The sequence below is a fragment of the Chiloscyllium plagiosum genome, chromosome 5, assembly GCF_004010195.1.
Source record: "Chiloscyllium plagiosum isolate BGI_BamShark_2017 chromosome 5, ASM401019v2, whole genome shotgun sequence".
Lineage (NCBI taxonomy): Eukaryota > Metazoa > Chordata > Chondrichthyes > Orectolobiformes > Hemiscylliidae > Chiloscyllium > Chiloscyllium plagiosum.
Window position 1 is genome coordinate 17,842,551 of NC_057714.1, and position 21,017 is coordinate 17,863,567.

Consider the following 21,017-nt stretch of genomic DNA (forward strand, 5'->3'; position numbering starts at 1 on the left):
TCAGATGAATAAGAAGACTGATAACATTATATAAAAGCGAAGAGGTATTCCTTCAAATAAGAATTAGAGAATGCCCTTTGAGATATAAAATGACAATCCCACAAAATATGTCAGGATTTTTCTTGATTGGCCATATAATATTTCCAGGGCATCTTCAAACTTTTCATAAGATATCTACAAAGTAGATGATTACTGTACAATGCAACTCAAGCTAGCCAAAGATAAATTACATCCTGAAATTCAGGAGATAGCTGAAAAGATTGCTGCTGAGCAAAACATGCATTCTACCTTTGGTTATATTTAGCAACCACTTATACATCTGGTCATTCACCATGTCAAACAGCAACTCAAAGTGGTATGTGAGATCCGTCATCATCGCCCACAGGCCACAAAGGAACTAAAGGATGCAGATGTGAAAGTGAAGCCTGATGTAGTTGATATATTTGGGCCACGCCACTTCTAGCTGTAGAGAAAGTATTCATTGACGCTCCCAGCAGTATTGGCATTAAGAAAAAGAGACTCCAAATCTTAAGACTAATGTGAAAATTCAGGAATGACAGATTACCGAAAAAGAGAATCAAACTCATGAATGAGTTTAGAGTAAATTATTAAATAGTTTATTAAGAAGCCACAATTTAAGCATGATGCAAAAGTCAGAAGGGAAAAGCATCCAACCCATGATAGGTCAGGACAGTTTACTGGTCCCAGAAAGCAAATGAAAGAAAAGCATGCCCTTGCAGAAATTTGTTTGCAACAGTAGTCTTTGAGTTGGAGTAAGTATTTCTGGTGTGTAATTGGGAAGCTTCACTTGTTTGATCCTGCCATCAAAGACTGAGCCCAGTATGTAGAAAGAATGTTTTCTTTTCCAGGCAAATGACATTGGGGCAGATGAAAAGCAACAAATAATTCTCCTTACAGCTTGTGGACCGATAGCATTTTTGGTTATTAGAGACATCACATACTAAAACATTTCAAGTGTTGACAGATTTAGTTAAGGAATATTATGACCCCAAGCCTCCTCTAATTCTGAGGCGTTATCAGTTTTACTCGGCAATTTGAGAACTAAAGGAATCCAAGATTTTTGACTAGCAGAGGAAAGTGGCTTTGGTTTAACACTTAATGAGAGGCTGGGAGACTATTTGGTATGTAGCATTAATGGTGTATCCATGGCTATATCATTGGAAAATGTGGTAAGTGAAGCAAATGGTTTACAGGTATTCTGAAAGAAGGGGACTCCCTTGCCAGTCTGACTGTTTTTTTTAAGATTAGATTAGATTACTTACAGTGTGGAAACAGGCCCTTCGGCCCAACAAGTCCACACTGACCCGCAACCCACCCAGACCCCTACATTTACCCCTTCACCTAACACTACAGGCAATTTAGCACAGCCAATTTACTGTGGGGGGAAACCAGAGAACCCGGAGGAAACCCACGCAGACACAGGGAGAATGTGCAAACTCCACACAGTCAGTTGCCTGAGGCAGGAATTGAACCCGGGTCTCTGGCACTGTGAGGCAGCAGTGCTAACCACTGTGCCGCCCATGTTTGGGCAACACCAGTTGAGTGAAGGCAATTGCTTGCCTGAGGCAGGAATTGAACCCGGGTCTCTGGCACTGTGAGGCAGCAGTGCTAACCACTGTGCCACTGTGCCGCCCATGTTTGGGCAACACCAGTTGAGTGAAGGCAATTGCATCACCTCACTCATGCTATATCCTGAACAGAGGGACTCTAGGTCAGCCCACAGCAAAACCTCAAAAGAAAGCCAAGACTTGGCCAACCGTTAAAATTTTCTTTGGGATCCGGGCCGGTAGGCCATTGTAGTCACTGCCGGTATGCAGACTAGAAACAGCAAAAGAATCCCACTGGACCAGAATTGAGTAGGAAAGCTCAAAGGCCGGTAACCAGGAGAAGGCACACCCTTGTGGGTGGCACGGTGGCACAGTGGTTAGCACTGCTGCCTCACAGCGCCAGAGACCCGGGTTCAATTCCCGCCTCAGGCGACTGACTGTGTGGAGTTTGCACGTTCTCCCCGTGTCTGCGTGGGTTTCCTCCGGCTGCTCCGGTTTCCTCCCACAGTCCAAAGATGTGTGCAGGTCAGGTGAATTGGCCATGCTAAATTGCCCTTAGTGTTAGGTAAGGAGTACATGTAGGGGTATAGGTGGGTTGCGCTTCGGCGGGGCGGTGTGGACTTGTTGGGCCGAAGGGCCTGTTTCCACACTGTAAGTAAGTAATCTAATCTAATCTAATCTAATCTTCACTACAGCTGGTTTGAAACAGTGAAATTGCTTAGCAGCATTCAAGACAAAATAAACCTCCACTTAAATCGTCAGACTCTAATGGAGGTCAATACAGGCATGGCCATTCCAGTGACTACAGAACCAGTCATTAACAAAATTTGCTCTGGACTCTAACCCTTATGTTTCTGCAAGACCATGGCTAGACTGAGAACCTTTACCGGGGATTTACAGATTAAAGGTACAACATTGGTTCCAATCCCTTATGAAAAGCAGCTGGTTCCGTAACCAGTGATTGTCGTAAAAGGCTCTGGCCCAAGCTCGATGGAGCGAAATTCTTGACAGTCATTCTTGATTGTGAAACCACTTGTTAATTCTGCAACTTGCTTCATTAATATTCAGACTCCCATCCTCCAAAGTTGCCAAACAAGCTGGACTTTGGGAAAACTTGGCAGGAAAACCAATGTGAGCACCTGGCGATTTGGCTGAATTACCTCGCCAAAGGGCAAGATTCATGGGCACCAGCTAAATATGCCCATTGACTATGGATTTTGGTACCCCAGCTTCGGCCAACCCATTAGGGCCATCTTGCTGTTTATCTGATACACTGGCAGGTCATTTACAAGGGACAGTCTTTCATCGCAGGATGAACCAGTAGCCAGTATCAAAAAGGCTGCAGCAGAGAAATATTTGCGCACACAGAGAGGCAACTAGCTCAATAATTGGATCAGCTACACTTCTAGACCTCTTGAATTCTCTCATAGCATTTGTTCAATCATCACCTACCTGCATGCTCATAAACATGCCTTGTCACATCATGCCTCCCTTTGTGTTCATCAGGACTTCATCCAGAGGTTGTCATTGCTGCTGTTTTAGAGACTCTTTAGTGCAGGCACTCAGACAGGCTGCTTATCCTGTTCAACTGTATTGGAATGTCCTGGGATGAGGGGACAAACGTTGGTGAACAGCTTAATGAGATAGCTATCTATTCACCTACAGCATATGCCAGCTGTCTATGTGGAAAACACATTGCAAGTTTATTCGAACAACTGGACAGGTCAGAAAACATTGAAGAATCAACGTTTTACCCCAGTCAAGGGGTTGGGGGAGTGCTGTCTGTTGGTGGGGGGTGGTGGGGTGGTGCTAGTGCTGTCAGTCACTGACAGAGGTTTCACACAGAGTTCAGGGATTTTGTTACTGTCATTCACCCATTGTGGATGCAGAGTTCAGGGGGCTGTCCCAGAATAATCTAGAGATGTTCAGCAGTCTTGTGGGCCAGCACAAGCTGTCAGACAATTGTATTTCAAAGACAAGGAACTGCAAACACAGCAGTCAAGTGTCTGATCAGAAATGTCTATGAGCTGATCATCAAAGTCAGTCACAAGTCTGGGGCAAATGCAATCCTGGTTGTCTAGTTAGGTTAGAAAAGTTTGGGGGAGCAGAGGGATCAATTATTGAAAGGATGGGATAGTCAAGGCTGGGAGTGGAAAGCAGAGGCATCTATATTAGTGGGGATGAGGACAATGATGAAGGGAATTTCAAGTTGAATGGGGAGTTTGGAGCAGCATCAGAGGGCATGGTGGTCTTCCAGGGATCAATGGGTGACCTGTATGGGATCTCTCAGTCATGCAGCCACAAATGTATCAGGACAGTGACTGATGTCTTCTCTGCACGGGTTCATTTGATCCCCCATGACAATGTCAGTATTACAACCCTGGGATTAGGATTTGGGAATAAAGCTAGGATCCCCCAGCTGAAGGAGCTATTGATTGTAAACATAGAGTCATAGGTATATACAGCACAGAAACAGACCCTTCAGACCAATTCTTCCATGCCGACCAGATATCTTAAATTAATCTAGTCCCATTCGCCAGCACCCGGCCCATATCCCTCCAAACCCTTCCTATTCGTATACCCATCCAGATGTCTTTTAACTGTACCAGCCTCTACTACATCCTCTGGCAGCTCATTCCACACACGCACTTCCCTTTGTGTGGAAAAATTGCACCTTCAATCCCTTTAAAATCTTTTCCCTCTCACTTTAAACCTATGCCCTCTAGTTTTGAACTTCCCCACCTCGGGGAGAAGACCTTGCCTATTTATCCTATCCATGCCCCTCATGATTTTATAAACGTCTATTAGGTCACCCCTCAGCCCCCAATGCTCCAGGGAAAATAGCCCTGTCTATTCAGCCTCTTTCTGTAGCTCAAATCCTCCAACACTGGCAACATCCTTGTATATCTTTTCTGAACCTTCTCAAGTTTCACAACATCCTTTCTGCAGTAGGGAGACCAGAATTGCACTCAGTATTCCAATATTGGTCTAACCAATGTCCTGTACAGCTTCAACATGACCTCCCAACTCCTATATTCAGTAACAATAAAGACAAGTATACCAAATGCCTTCTTCACTACCCTTACATACCTGCAACTCTACTTTCAAGGAGCTATGAACTTGCAGTCCAAGGTCTCTTTGTTCAGTAACACTCCCCAAAACCTTATATTTTAGTGTATAAGTCCTGCTCTGGTTTGCCTTTCCAACACCTCACATTTATCTAAATTAAACTCCATCTGCCACTCCTCGGCCCATTGGCCCAACTGATCAAGATTCCATTGTACTCTGAGGTAACCTTCTTCGCTGTCCACTACACCTCAAATTTTGGTGTCATCTGCAAATTTACTAGCCATGACTCCTATGTTTACATCCAAATCATTTATATAAAAGGCGAAAAGCACTGATCCTTGTGCTGGTCACACATCATTGGTCACAGGCCTCCAATCTGAAAACCAACCACCACCATCACCCTCTGTCTTCTACCTTCAAGCCAGTTCTGCATCCAAATGGCTGCTTCTCTCTTTATTCCATATGATCTAACTTTTCTAACCAGTCTACCATGAGGAACCTTGTTCAACACCTTACTGAAGTCCATATAGATCATGTCCACCATTCTGCCCTCATCAATCCTCTTTGTTACTTATTCAAAAAACGTCAATCAAGTTTGTGAGACATGATTTTCCACACAAAGCCATGTTAACTATCCCTAATCAATTCTTGTCCTTCCAAATACATATAAATCCTGCCCGTCAGGATTCCCTCCAACAACTTGCCCATTTCCAATGTCAGACTCACAGATGTACAGTTCCCTAGCATTTCCTTACCACCTTTTGTAAATAGTGGCACCATATTAGCTAAACTCCAGTCTTTCAGTACCTCACCTATAACTATCAATGGTACAAATATCTCAGCAAGGGGACCAGCAATCACTTCCCTAACTTCCCACAGAGTTCTAGGGTACACCTGACCAGGTCCCAGGGGCTTATCCACTTTCATGTGTTTTAAAAAATCCTGCAACTCACTTCCTAATAGGACTGTGAATGAAATTACACCACTAGAGACGGCAACAGTTCAATAAAGCAGCTCACCTCCTCTGTAATATGGACATTTTCAAGATGTTGCTATTTATTTCCCATGTTCTGTCTCTTTCATATCCTTCTCTTCCATATCTTGATGAAAAATACTCGTGTAGTATCTCCCCCATCGCCTGCAGTTCCACACATAGGTGGCTTTGCTGATCTTTAAGGGGCCCTATTGTCTCCCTCGTTACCATTTTGTCCTTAATGTATTTGTAATAACCCTTTGAATTCTCCTTAACGCTATTTGGAAAAACTATCTCATGTCCCCTTTTTGCCCTCCTGATTTCTCTCTTAAGTATATTTCTATTGCTTTTATACTTTTCTATGGAATCACTCGGTTAATGCTGTCTATACCTGGCATAGGCTTCCCTCTTATTATTGACCAAAACCTATTCCAATGCTGTGGAATTCATCAACAGGAAGACGTTCCATTCCATTAATGTTCAGATGATCTGTGATCATCATTACCGCTTCCTGAAAGTATGTACCCATCACCCAGGCAACCCAAATGCTGTGCCTTGTGAATTCTGGTGTACTCTCAAGTTTCAATTGAGCGTCCAGATCACTGAGAGACAAGGGATACCCACTGTAGCTTTAAAACCATTATGCACCCCACAGACTGACATGAAGTGCAGATATAATGCTGTCGATGCCTCAACCCTGGCTATGATAGATCAGAGTATAGGACTGTTGAAGATGTAGTTCCGTTGTATGGACTGTCCAATGTACTCTGACAGCCTCTATAAAACATCCTGGTGTGCTCTGCCCTATGCAATTGCAGCATCAATCAATGTTCTGACTGCAGAGGAACTGGGGCAATGGAATGCAGAGGACTGGGGAAATTGTCTTCCAAGGTGGAGGATAGTGTGTTTTGGGAGGAGGAAGCTGACGTGTCCAGTAAGGAGCTCAGCTGTGATTGGTGCTACAAGCCAGATAGAACCTCATTGACACCTGTTCTACTAGGAGAGGTGAGTGCACGTATACAATTGTTAACTCTAACTTTTTAGGTCATAATGCCTAAACATGTTTGGCATTGTGAGAGGAACATTTAGCCACTTTGTTTTGTTCCCTGTTGCATTCTGCAAATACACGTTCACTTTTGTGTTTGTGTTTGTAAATTGCTTACCTGTATGTGATGTTCCCTATGGACAATGACAAGTGGTGGGCTTACAGTAGAATGTGGGGACAGGGTAGCACTGTCTTAGAAGATGTTTAGTTGGGATGTAGATAAGGGCAGGTAAAGTTTATGGCATGGTGTTAAATGGTGACAAGGGTGAGAAAATGCATTGTATTGTGAGGGAGTGTCAGCAATGTGCCATTGGCAATGAGACTTTGTGCTATTATATTGTCTGTAAGGGGTGATGCCAGACTGCTATCATTTATCCAGCTGCACGGTGGCCTGTCAAAGTTGGAGCAGGTGGGATGTTGGTCTTCGGGCACATTTCTGCTGAATTATGTGATAAAATGGTGTGGAAAACAGATGCGAGAAGGGCTGTGGGGCATCACAGGTAAAAAATGAGGTGGAATTGATAAGATAGGGCAAGCAATTTTGCTAAGTCTGAGGCAAAAAACTCTCCAAAACTCTTGGTGCAACTTGAACGCAATTCAGCAGAGTGAATTCAGCAGAGTGAAAGAACAAAGAAAATTTACAGCCCAGGAACAGGACCTTCGGGCCTCCAAGCCTGAGCTGATCCAAATCTACTGTCTAAACCTGTTGCCCTTCCTAAGCATCTGTATCCCTCTGCTCTCCACCTACTCATGCATCTGTCCAGATGCATCTTAAATGAATCTACCGTGTCTGCCTCTACCACCTCTGCTGGCAATGCGTTCTGGGTACTTACCACTCTCTGTGTAAAGTACTAGCTGCATGTATCCCCCTTAAACTTTTCACCTCTCACCTTGAAAGCGTGATCTCTCGTTATTGAATCCTTTGCCTTGGGAAAAAGCTTATCTCTATCCACCCTGTCTATACCCCTCATGATTTTGTAAACCTCAATCAGGTACTCCTTAATCTCCTTTTTTCTAATGAAAACAATCCTAACCTACTCAACCTCTCTTCATAACTAGCACCTTCTATGCTAGGCAACATCCTCATAAACCTTCTCTGTACCCTCTCCAAAGCGTCCACATCCTTTTGGTAATGTGGCGACCAGAACTCTACATAGTATTCTAAATGCGGCAGAACCAATGTCTTGTACAATTTTAGCATGACTTGCCATCTCTTATACTCAATACCCCTTCCAATGAAGGCGAGCATACTATATGCCTTCTTGACCACTCTAACCACCTGTGCAGCATCCTTCAGGGTACAATGGACCTGCACTCCTAGAGAAATTGAGCTTCAATTCAATACAATGAGCCTCATGTTATTTGAATGCGCAACCTTCTGATCTGGAGTCAGACGCGCCACCGTTATGCCACAAGCCCACTGTTCTCTGAAACCAGGACTGTGAGTACAGCATATTGGAGAACCAGGAAGTGTGAGTGCTGTGCGCAAACCAAACTGCGTTAACATTGTGTTTTCTGAAACCAGCTTTCTCTGAGGTTGAGAGTCCTAATGATGCAGATTGAAACTCTGGACAGTGTGCACTTCTTGTTCTTCTAACTCAGCAGTGCGATTACCTCTCCCCTTCAAGCTGGGTAAAACATACTCATGGGACATGGGTTTTGCTGGCAAAGCCACCATTTATGGTCTATCTTTAAACACCTTGAGAAGATTGTGGTGAGCTGCTTTGTTGAACTGCTGCCATCTCCAGTGGTGTAATTTCAATCACAGTACTATCAAGAAGTGTGTTGCAGGATTCTGTCATAGAGATGAAGACATAAACCATTATATTTTTATTTCAGGATGGTATGGACTTGGAGATGAATTTGCCAGTTGGTAGTGTTCTCGTGTGTCAGCTGTTTGGTATTTTGGGAGGCAGAGATTGTGCTGCTGAAGGATGTTTGGATATTTACTGCAGCCTTTCTTGTAGATAGTTCACACTGCTGCTCATGTGAGGAGGTGGAATGAGTGAACATTGAAAGTAATGGATGGGGGTTTTCAGTCAAGTGGGCTCCTTTGTTTGGTTGGTGTTCAGCTTGACTGTTGTTGGAGCTGCACTCATCTAGGCATATGGAGAGTATTCCACCACACTCCTGACTTGTGCCATGTAGGTTGGGAGAGGCTTTGTAGAGTCAGGAATATGAGTTGCTCAACACAGAATTTCCAGCCGCTGACCTGTTCATGTAGCCACAGTACTTCAATAGCTGATCCAGTAAAGATTTTAATGAATTGTCACTTGGTGGATAGATTAAGTCATTGAATGTTAAGCAGAGATGGTTAGATTTGGTTGAATCTTACTAGATTTTGGCTGTGTCATTTTTCTGGAGTAGGACCTCACAGGTTTTCCTGCACAATCGTGCCAAATGCATCTCGACATCTATCAAATGTGTTCCATGATGCCCCTCTCTTCTGAAGCCAACCCCGTCCTCCCACTTGCTAAAGCTAGTAATCTTCAACTAGACTAGCGTGCCTGGTCCAGGCACCATTTTTAAAATGCGGTGATGTACCTGATTAAGTCCTGCCCTTCATATTCCCCCTGACTTGTCTCAGATATAGCACAGAAGGAGAAGTTGGTGTCCTGGTAAATGGGACAGTGCAGAAGAGAGATATTCTCTTCCCTCAGGACAGCCAGAGAAGACTGTAACTAGATCATGCCAGCCTGGACTGAGATTGCCACTTATATCAGTACAACCTCCATGGTCTGGGGGAACACTCAGGAATGCTGCAAGGTCAAGGACTTTGTCAAGGTAAGTCCCATTCTTTATCACACACTCACTCTAACTCCACTACTGCATCTATCTCTCACTGAGGCTCACAATCTACCACTCACAAAGCTGCACGCCATATCCTCCCTAAATGACTCACCTCACCCAATCTTTCCAAACTACCAACTCTTCCACCTCTCTGTGTTTCCCTACTACTCACTCAGAACACAGAACCATCTTTCTCCCATTTGGACTAGCACAAATAGATATGCCACCACATTCATTTCACTCCTCTGCCTTCTCATTCCAGGATAAAACAGCCCATTATGGCTCCAGAAAGCAAGGGCAGGTGGTAAGATGCCTGACATTGTTCTCCTCACCCACTACACATAGAGAATTTTGGTCATTGTAGGAGAAGATTAGAACCAGTTATGTCAAGACACTAGAAACTTACATGACTTGCAACCATGTAAGAAACGTTGCCCATTGCAGCACTACTCCCCTATTATAACAATGCACATTTCACCTTAACATGTCACACTTCTATCTCTTGTTCACAATATGCACTCTTTTGTATCTTGCAAGTGCAAGTGGCAAGCTACCTGTGACGGGTGTGATTATACTATAGCTTTAAGAGATGTATTTTGTCCCTTTTTTACTGAACAGAGGTATCAAGTTGTCTCTTCCAAGCCAATAAAGCAAGTAGCTTGCGAGGCCCTGTTTCTTTTTAAAGTTATAACAATAGAAGCAGCATGAATAGGTGGACTCAGGCTCCCATAGAACCATGGTTTTAATTTAGTTTTCAATATCTGCTTGGGGTGGCTCAGTGGCTAGTACTCTGCCACACAGCACCAGGGACCCGGGTTTGATTCCCATCTTGGGCAACTGTCTGTGTGGAATTTGCAAATTTTCCCCGTGTCAACATGGGTTTTCTCCAGATACTCTGGTTTCCTCCCACAATCTAAAGATGTGCAGGTCAGGTGAATTGGCCATGCTAAATTGCCCATAGTGTTAGGTGCATTCGTGTGGAATAAATATAGGGGAATGAATCTGGACGGGTTACTCTTTGGAGGGTCAGTGTGGACTTGTTGGGCTAAAGGGTCTGTTTCTATACTGTAGGGAATCTAATTGTTGGAGTTTTGAAGTTGGTTATGCAAAAGTCTCTGACAGAATTTTCTCTTGGTTTTCTTTTCTCCTGTCCTGAAAAACATTGCATGTGAGACCATCTATTTTACTAAATTTGCCTTTGCCAAGTGTTTATGGGATCATACTATATCGGAACAGTTGTTATTTATAGTTAAATAATCTATTATTCTGTTAAGTTTTCCAAGAGAGGTAAGTTATACCAATTCTTCTTTCTTTTGTTTGCATTTTAATTGGGGTCAAGAATAAAGTATGTCTTGCTTGAAGAGTACTGTGACCAACCAAATTACACCTGGAACTTCAAACCTGACACTTGCCTTTAAATAAACATCAGGGTTGAGGCAAGCTTCTTGGTATATCTGAAGTGGGTTTGGTGTTGTCCATAACACAGTATTTAAGAGGACTGCCCAAGAGATTGACAACTGTACTTCAGAAGAATAAAACATGGACACCTCCTGCAACCCCCATCAGCTCAGAGCCTGACACCTCGGTCGGTATTTTATACAGAATGGAATCAATAGCATCTGCTGGTGACTGCATCACTACCATATCTCTGCAGCTGGCAAAGTTAAAAAATACCCTAGGTAGCTAGCACTTGGATGACAGCTGGAGAAAGGGGACCTGCTCCGCTCCATGCAGATGACCCTGTGGTTTCACCAATCGGAGACTTGATACATATGCACAGGCAGATACAGAAGCAACAGGCCGATTTGTCTAAGGGATGAGGCAAATTGACTTGAAGATTAGAGGACTTCTCTGATGCTTTTGGCACCATGTTGTCTTTGTAATGCAAGTATCTAGCTACCTCTATAGAAAACTTGATGGCTGCCAAAGGACAGCCAGGTTATACATACTTAACTCGACTCCATCATTCTAGCCAAAAACCCAGAGTACCAAGGGCAAGGTAACGGGTGAACATTGGACCTTTAGCTTGCTTAAATGCCCCTTCCTCATAAATAGGAACAGTGGTGCCAATAGGCACCCCTAAAGTGTCTAGAGAAGAAGCTTCTAAGCATTTTGTGTATGTATCTTCCTTGTTTTGGATGCATGCTGGTACCACCCTGTCACCCGAAGAGGAAGGGAGGTAGAGGTCGCTCTTTACTCTCTTGCCTTGCTATTGATACTGAGTATCTGTAGCTAGAGCAATGGAGTCCAAGTCTGTGTGTATATTACTGAGTGTGGTGGAAATGCTGACTGCCACCTTTCCACATGGTCAGCCAGATGCACACATGAGAGCAGTTATAGTACAAATGACATTGGTGGACTCCTCCAATCTTCAATCCAGTTTACCAACTTGCTTTGACAAACCGTCTATTGGTCTTGTGCCTGCTGTACATTTAGATGAAGTCATTAATGGCCAAAACTCTGGGATCACCTTTTGCCTGCTGCTGGAGCAGGTGCCTAGTCTCTGGAAACCTGTGTAAGTCAGAGACCTGAGGCATTTCTTCCTCAGCTAGCTGTAGTGACATGTCAATGATATACTTACCAGGTTGGGCTCCTGACTCTACTCTCAAAAGAGGACCCACCAAGGAAGCGCCTGAGCTGTGGGAGTGTGTGGGCGTAAGCCTTGCTAGCGCATCATCTGAGAGTTCAGTGGGTTCCATATTAGAGCAAGAGATGGAGTTAGGGTCATCAGTGATGGCCTCTTTTTGATGGAGGCTTGTTGGGTACCATTAGCATGTGTTCAGTACAGAGGGTATTAGTTGTGTAAGAGGAATAAAAACAGATTAAGAATGAGGTAGTGTTTCTTTAATGGGAGAGCAGTACAGCACTATAGAAGAAAATTTACTGTGTCGCTGGCCACTGAGGTCTCCCCATTGCATGTAAATGGGCAAGCTTCTATCTGTTTAGATTGAAAACCTTTTCTTCGTATGGTGTGAGAAGCCTGATATCCATTATCCCTTGACTGCTTTGGGCCCTCTCAGTCCAGTTGTAAGTCAATTTTTCCTGCATTGAGACAAAGGGATGGAGTGAGTATGATGGAAGTGGGTGAAACAGCAGTTATTGATATCTAGGGTGGCACTGCTGCCTTGTAGTGCCAGGGACCTGGGTTTAATTCCAGCCTCGGGCGACTGTCTGTGTAGAGTTTGTACATCCTCCCCGTGTCTGTGTGGGTTTCCTCTGGGTTCTCTGATTTCCTCCGACAATCCAAAGGTTAGGTGAGTTGGCTATGCTAAATTGCCCATAGTGTTCAGGGATGTGTAGTTTAGGTGCATTAGTCAGGGGTAAATGTAGATTATTAGGGAATGGGTTTAGGTGAGATACTCTTCAGAGGGTCGGTGTGGACTTTTTGGGCCAAAGGGTCTGTTTCCACACCGTAGAGATTCTAAGGAGCAGGAGAGATGAAGGTGAGCCCAGTGAGTAAGTGGGAATCAGAGAGGGCTGGGGGGATTGGTAGTTTGGGAGAATTAAAATGAATGAGATGTGTTGAGTGAACATGTTGAATGGAATAGTGAGAGTTGTAGTCCATGAGTATGTAGTGGCAGTGCTCAACTGAATGGTGGCCTGTGAGGGTGAGGTAGCAGAGAGAAAATGTGGCAATTGCCCTTCTGGAGCACAGATTAACTGCTGAGTGTTATTTTAATCTGGGACACAAAACTGACCAGGGACAATATCAGTCTAGACTGGCTGGATCTGATGGTGTAGTTTCCATTGGAAATCAGCAGGAAAAAAGACAGGGAGTCGAAAAGTGTGATGCTGGAAAAGCACAGCCAGTCAGGCAGCATCCGAGGAGCAGGAAAGTCGATGTTTCGAGTATGAGCACTTCATCAGGAATAAGGGGAGTGGGGGCCCAAGGGGCCTGAGAGATAAATGAGGGGGGAGTGAGACTGGGGGGCAGGCAGCTGGGAGTGCGATAGGGAGATAAAGGTGGGGGTTGATGGTGATCATTCAGAGAGGAGGGTGGAGCGGATAGGTGGGAAGGGAGATGGTCAGGTAGGAAAGTTCAAGAGGGCAGTACCGAGTTAGAGGATCTGGGAGAGATGGTGCTGGTGAGAGATGCCCTTAAGTGATGAGGTTGTGGATGGTCTGGGAGATGATGATTTGGTGGTGGAAGTGTCCGCGAGTTGAAGTGTGGCTTCAGCAGTGCAGAGGTTGGTGCGCTAAACTACCACTGCACACAAACCTCCCCCCCCTCCCCTTGTCTACTGGTTTGATGGTGAGGTTGGGGTTAGAGCAGAAGGAGTGGAGGGCTGTGCATTGCAACGATGAGAGTTTGGAGTGGGCGAGAGGGGTGGAAAGATTGAGGCAGTCAATATCGCTGCGGCAGTTAGAAATGATCTGGGATAAGGTGGGACAGGGAAATGAGGAAACTGGTGAAATCAACATTGATCTCGTGTAGTTGGAGGGTCCCAAGGAAGATGAGGCGCTCTTCCTACAGGTGTCGGGTGGCTAGAGTTTGGCGCCGGATGAGGCCAAGGTGTTGCACCTCTTTGGCAGAGTGGAAGGGAGGTGTTGAAGTGTTCGGCCACGGGCCACTGGAATTGATGAGTGCATGTGTCCCACAGATATTCTCTGAAATGTTCCGCAACTTGGCGTCCTGTCTTCCCAATGCAGAGGAGACCACATCGAGAGCAATGGAGACAGTAAATGACGTGTGTGGAAGTGCAGGTAAATCTCTGTCGCATGTGGGGGGCTCCTTTGAGCCTTGGATGGAGGTGAGGGGGGAGGTGTGGGCACAGGTTTTGCACTTCTTGTTGTGGCAAGGAAACGTGCCGGGAGTGGAGAGTGGATTGGTGGGTGGCGTGGACCTAACAAGGGAGTCGCGGAGGGAATGGTCTCTCTAGAATGCAGATAGCGGTGGGGAGGGAAATATATACCTGGTGGTCGGGTCTGTTTGCAGCTGGCAAAATAGTGGAGGATGATGTGTTGTATCCGGAAGTTGGTTGGGTGGAAGGCGAGGACCAGAAGGGTTCTGTCCTTGTTGCGATTGGATGGGTGGGGTTCAAAGGTGGAGGTGTGGGAAGTAGAGGAGATGCACTGGAGAGCATCGTTGACAATGTGGGAGAGAATTGCAGTCCCTGAAGGAGGCCATCTGTGATGTTCTATGGTGGTACTGGTCCTCCTGGGACCATATGTGGCCAAGGCAGAGGAATTGGGAGTAAGGGATAGTGTTTCTGCAGGAGGCAGGGTGAGAGGAGGTCTAGTCCAGGTAGCTGTGGAAGCTGTGGTATCTACTGTGGTTTGAAGTAGATATCCGAGTTGAGTAGGTCATGGATAATAGAGATGGAGAGATCCAGGAAGGGGAGGGAGGTGTCCAAGATGGTCCAGGTGAACTTGAGGTCAGAGTGAAAGTTGTTCGTGAAGTTGATGAACTGTTCAACCTCCTCGTGGGAGCACGAGGTCACCGATACAGTCATCGATGTAGCGGAGGAAATGGTGGGGAATGGTGCCAGTGTAGTTGTGGAAAATGGACTGTTCCACATACCCAACAAAGAGACAGGCATAGCTGGGGGCCCATGCGGGTGTCCATGGCTACCCCTTTGGTCTGGAGAAAGTGGGAGGATTTGAAGGAGAAATTGTTGAGGGTGAGGACCAGTTCAGCCAATCGAATGAGTGCGTCAGTGGAAGAGCACTGGTTGGGTCGGCAGGAGAGGAAGGAACGGAGGGCTTGGAGACCTTCGTCATGGAGGTGTAGAGTGACTGGACGTCCATGGTGACGATGAGGCATTGGGTTCCGGGGAAATGAAAGTCACGGAGGAGGTGGAAGGCGTGGGTGATGTCCCGAATGTGTGTGAGGAGATCCTGGACCAAGGATGACAGGACGGTGTCAAGGTAGGTAGTAATGACGAGGTGGGGAGGCAGCAGAAAGATTGAGACAGTTTAGGACAGTGGTCCAGGAAATGGCTGATGAAATTCAGCATGAGCAAATGCGAGGTCTTGCACTTTGGCTTTATGCATTTTCTCACCATTTGGAAAATAGTCCATGCCTGTATTCTTTTTTCCAAAATACGACGGGATCTGGAAATGCTAGTCCAGGATACTTTAAAGGTTAACTTGCAGGTTGAGTCCGTGATTAACAAAGCAAATGTAATGTTGTCATTTATCTCAATAGGGTTGGAATATAAAAGCAGTGATGTGCTTCTAAGACTTTATAAAGCTCCAGTTAAGCCCCAATTAGAATATTGTGTCCAATTTTGGGCCCTGCACCTCAGGAAGGACATATTGGTACTGGAGTGTGTCTAGCGGATGATCCCTGGAATGGTAGGCCTAACATGATGAACAGCTGAGGATCCTGGGATTGTGTTCATTAGAGTTTAGAAGTTTGAGGGGAGATCTAATAGAAACTTACAAGATAATGCATGGTTTAGAAAGGGTGGATGCTGGGAATTTGTTTCTGTCAGGCAGGGAGACGAGGACCCGGGTGCACAGCCTTAGAATTAGAGGGGGTCAATTTAGAATGGAAATGAGGAGACATTTCTTCAGCCAGAGAGTGGTGGGCCTATGGAATTCATGGAGCGCTGTGGAGGCCAGGCTGTTAAATGTCTTCAAGGCAGAGATTGATAAATTCTTGATCTCACAAGAAATTAAGGGCTCTGGGGAGAGTGCGGGTAAATGGAGTTGATATGCCCATCAGCCATGATTAAACGGCGGAGTGGACTCAATGGGCTGAATGGCCTTACTTCCACTCCTATGTCTTATGGTCATAGGGTCTTATGGTCTAAGGTATACAGAGATAAGTTTGGCGGGGCAGGAGCAGGCTGAGATGATGGGTCTACTGGGGCAGTCAGGATTGTGAATTTTGGGTAGAAGGTAGAACAGGGCAGTGCAGGGTTCCTGGACTATGAGGTTGGAGGCTGCTGGTGAGAGATGCCCTGAAGTGATGAGGTTGTGGATGGTCTGGGAGATGATGGTTTGGTGGTGGGAGGTAGGTCTTGGTCGAGGGGGCAGTGGAAGTGTCTGCGAGTTGAAGCGTGGCTTCAGCGGTGCAGAGGTTGGTGCGCTAAACTACCACTGCGCACAAACCTCCCCTCCCCCCTTGTCTGCTGGTTTGATGGTGAGGTTTGAGTTGGAGCAGAAGGAGTGGAGGGCTGTGCATTACAACAATGAGAGATTGGAGTGGGCGAGAGGGGTGGAAAGGTTGAGGCAGTCAATATCACTGTGGCAGTTAGAAATGAAGAAATCGAGGACAGATAACAGACTGGCACACGGTGTTCAAGGGGATGGGGTGTGTTGGAGGAAGGAGAATGAGTCCTTGGAGGGTGGGTGGGAGTCCAGATGGAAAAAGTAAGCATGGAGATGGCAGAAAAGAAGTTCGCGATCACAACACATGTTGAATTCATTGATCTTGGAGTATAGGGGGATGAAGGTGAGGCCTTTACTGAGGACTGATCGTTCATCCTCAGTGAGCGGGATGTCTGGGGGAATAGCAAAAACATGGCAGAGCTGGGAGCTAGGACCTGATCTGGGGCTGAAGTTGGGAGTGGGGGCAGAGATTGTCTCCAGAGTGGCTGTGGTTATGGGATCATGGGTGACATTACCAATGGAAGTGACGTTCACCATGGGGGTCAAGGGGCAGAAGCAGTGTATTCTGTGGCACCTGCAGGGGCGACAGCCCTATTTCTATCATTCCATCCAGCAATACCTCCAAGTTCCGGTCTGTGAAACAAGGAGTCAGATTTGCTTTCTGAGCCATGTTCTCAGCGATAATGATTGAGAACCAAAATGTGAGGTGCAGTTCCTGGCTTGCAAGTGTACAGCTGGGCATTAAATATGACACCAACCATGTGAATGTCAAAAGGTCCTGGTAGTGCGAGTATTTCTGTCTCTTCAAATATGTGATTATACGTGAATAGTGCCAAAGAGCCCGATTGCATAATTTATGAAGTGAAGAGCAGAGGATTGCATGAGAAGTCATTGAGGACCATAGGGGATTAAGGCCCATGAATCTCACTCAATCAGACATTTTGACTGAAAATAGGAACATTCAGCACCACGTTTTAAATGTTGCATATTTAATGGCTGCCACTGACAGGATACACAGATACTTACAGTGGAATAGACATCTACCTCATTATATAGCCAGTCAGTACACTAATTACAATTAATCATAAATCCAATTGGCCGTCGACCAGGAAATAAAGGAAACTTTAAATAAGATCATGCCATTAATTTTGCAAGACCTTACATTTCCTGTATGCTGCAGTTTTCCACTGCTTCTACCTCTCCCTCTCCTCATTTTAAAATGGGCCTTGGTATCTGTATCAATTTAGAAATTTCTGAACTCATTCAAAAATGATCACTGTTCAAAACAACATCAATAATAACTTTCAGTTATATTATAACTTATTATTTATTGTTTATTTAATTAGATTAACTATGATTGGTGAGAATTTGTTTTAACTTCACTCTGTTATTCGGCTATATAAAGACACTTCAACTGTGAATTGGTGGCTTTTGTGATATCATTGTTTCATGTTTTCTGGATGTATTGTGCAGTTTCACTGGCTGAAACTGTATGTGGTGTGGTTCAGTGTTTCAGCAATGACACTGTTATGCTGAAGTGTTTGCTTTCAATGATAGGTTCTCGTATTAAAAGCTTATTTTGTGGATCTTTTGTATTTCCTGCAATTAAATCAAAATTATTACAGAAATTCAATAGAGTAAGATCAATCATTTTAAATTCAGTTTGTGGCACTGGCTCACATTAGACCAAATGAAAAGCTCTTGCCCTACAATTTAATGTTCTATACAAACTATCAAAAATCAGTGAAAAGAAAAACTGTAAGGGATGGAAAAAAAAATGTGATGTCAAAGAGAGCTACCAACACATTGATGACAAATTTGAGTGAAACGAAACCTGGATATCTTTATCAATAGAGAAGTAATCTTCTAATGACACATACATTTTATGTTGCATTCTAAAATCTATTTAACAGAGTCTTAAAATCAATTAATTGAAAGTGCCTGGGAATTACAGTTTGTAACGTGAGCAAGTTGACCATCAATCATGGAAAAATCAAAGGGATGATTTAGCATGGGAAGTGCTGCCAAAACCGTGAGAACAGTTAAGCTGGGTGCTGGGACCATGCGCAAAAGTGAAAGATGAAACATTCACAACATTAAGTCAGGATGTAGAACAAACACACTCTACTTTGAACTTCCTCAAATCTTTTCACAGTTAAATCTAGCACTGTAATCCTCATAACCTTCTCCCTTGTATGCTTTAGCTTCCTCTTAAAGAAATTAATAATTTGCTTTACAACTCCATCTTCTCGTGAGTTCACATCACATTGCTCTTTTGGTAAGGAAGCCTCTTCTGAATTCCTGAAAGGATTTTTGGTGAACCTTTCATATTGGTGGCCTCTAGTTATGTGCTTCCCCAAAAAAGGAAATATCCTCTCTGCATCTATTCTATCAACCTTTCATTATTTTAATACCACTCTTGAGTCAGCAGTACACCTTCTATTAAAAAAGTAGTAAAATATTGCATGTTGTGATGCCAATGGTTAATATAATAGATGTACAATCTGAGGGTGTCATGCTAATGGATTAGAACCCAAAAGCACTGATGAACATGATTTCTTTTTATTCCAACGTCTGTTTTATTTTAGAGAATTATTACAACCAAAACATGACTGCAAATGTTCTGCAAATGTAATGTTCTGTGTGAACACTTGTACAGAAAATGTCACACTTGTACAGAGTAAGGGAAACATCAAACAGAAACACTAAAAAAGTAGATAATATGAGATTTACTACTCACCCAGCTCTCAGCAGGAAGCTATCTCCTGCAGACATGTTTTCGTTTACAATTCCAGGAATATACAAAACCTGGAGTTAAATATGGAGTTAAAAACTGATGACAACACATGGTCTCAGTGTGTTAGTAGCTTAGCTGGTGTGTGGACGATCGTGCAGTGAAAGTCACACTTTGAGAATCACAGAACTATTACGGCTTAGAAGACCTATCGTGTTTGTACCATCTCTGAGTATTTTGACTTGGTACTGATCTCCTGTTTCTCCTTATAACTTGGCATATTGTTTCGATTCAAATAGTCACGCCATCTTATCTACCTCAACTGAACTTGCCTGCACCATACTTACAGGAAGTGGATTCCAGGCCCTAACTATTCATTGTATGAGAAAACTTTTTGTCACCTCATATTTGTTTCTTTTGCAAAGACTAATAGAACAGTTCCTTCTGATTCTCAATCCTTTAATGAGTGGAGACAGTTTCTTTCTAGCTACTCTACCTAAGTCCACTCATGATTTTGAAAACTTCTATCAACACTCCTCATAGCCCTTAACTCAATCTTTTCCAAGGAAAACAGTCCTAACTTCTTCAATCTCATCTGTGAACTTACTGTCAATATCTTCTCTGTACTTTTGCCAATACATTCAGATCCTTGCGATAGTGTGGTGCCCAAAACTGTACACAATACCCCAGCCAAGTCTGACTATTGTCCAATAAGTTCATCGCAACTTATTGTATTCTGTGTCCCTATTGACAAACCTAAAATATAAACAACTCTCTATGCTTCCTGTCACCTTTAATGACCTATGCACATACACACCTAGTCTCTCTGCTCCTGCATACCCCTTAGAATAGTATGATTTATTTTATGCTGGAACATTCTTTGTTCCAAAGTGTACCATCTAACAGTCCTCCATATTGAACTTCATTTGCCACCCATCTGCCCACTTCACCAACTTGTCATTGTCCTTTTGAAGTTTTACACTGTCCTCCTAACAATTTACAATTCCACTAATGTTTGTGTTACTACATACTGTGAAACTGCCTCCTGCATTAAAATGCTTAAATCCTTTATATAGCAGGAAAAGCAAGTGTTGCAGTGCAAATCCCCAAGGGACTTTCAGTACAAACTTTATTGTATCCTAGAAAGTATGTATTAACCGTTGCTCTCTTATTATTTCTTATTCCTCAGGGAATTTTGTATTCTTGCTGATACTGTCTCTACAACATTGTTTTCAGGTCTGTTTGCAGTACTGTATCAGGCCTTGTGGAAGTACACGTATATCACATCAATCTTTCCGCTCCAAGAAACTCCAGCAAGATGGTGAGACTTAATTTTCCTTTCATAAACCATGTTGACTGTTGGAATTACTTAACATTTTTATAAATGACTATTAATTCTATTCTGAACAAAAATAATTCCACCACCAAAGTTAAATTGACTGCTGTGTAATTTCTGGGCTAATCTTTACAAACCTTTTTGAAAAGGGCATAATGTTTGCCATTCTCCAGTTCTCAGGCACTACCCATTGAACATAGAAGAATACAGTGCAGTACAGGCCCTTTGGCCCTCGATGTTGCGCCAATCCAAGCCCACCTCACCTACACTAGCCCACTGTCCTCCATATGCCTATCCAATACCCCCTTAAATGCCCATAAAAAGGGAGAGTCCACCACTGCTATTGGCAGTGCATTCCATGAACTCACGACTCGCTGAGTAAAGAACCTACCCCTAACATCTGTCCTATACCTACCACCCCTTAATTTAAGCTCATGCCCCCT

The 21,017-nt window shown here is 44.1% G+C and overlaps 1 protein-coding gene across 1 annotated transcript in view; it reads left to right on the forward strand.

Moving 5' to 3' along the window:
• The first annotated feature begins 6,465 nt into the window (after positions 1 to 6,465).
• LOC122550232 overlaps positions 6,466 to 21,017 on the forward strand; it is a 23,981-nt gene continuing 9,429 nt past the window's right edge. Inside the window, exons 1-3 of the mRNA XM_043690992.1 lie at positions 6,466 to 6,615; positions 9,249 to 9,439; positions 20,475 to 20,559. Of these exons, the coding sequence (XP_043546927.1) occupies positions 6,466 to 6,615; positions 9,249 to 9,439; positions 20,475 to 20,559 (426 nt within the window). The remainder of the gene's footprint in view (positions 6,616 to 9,248; positions 9,440 to 20,474; positions 20,560 to 21,017) is intronic.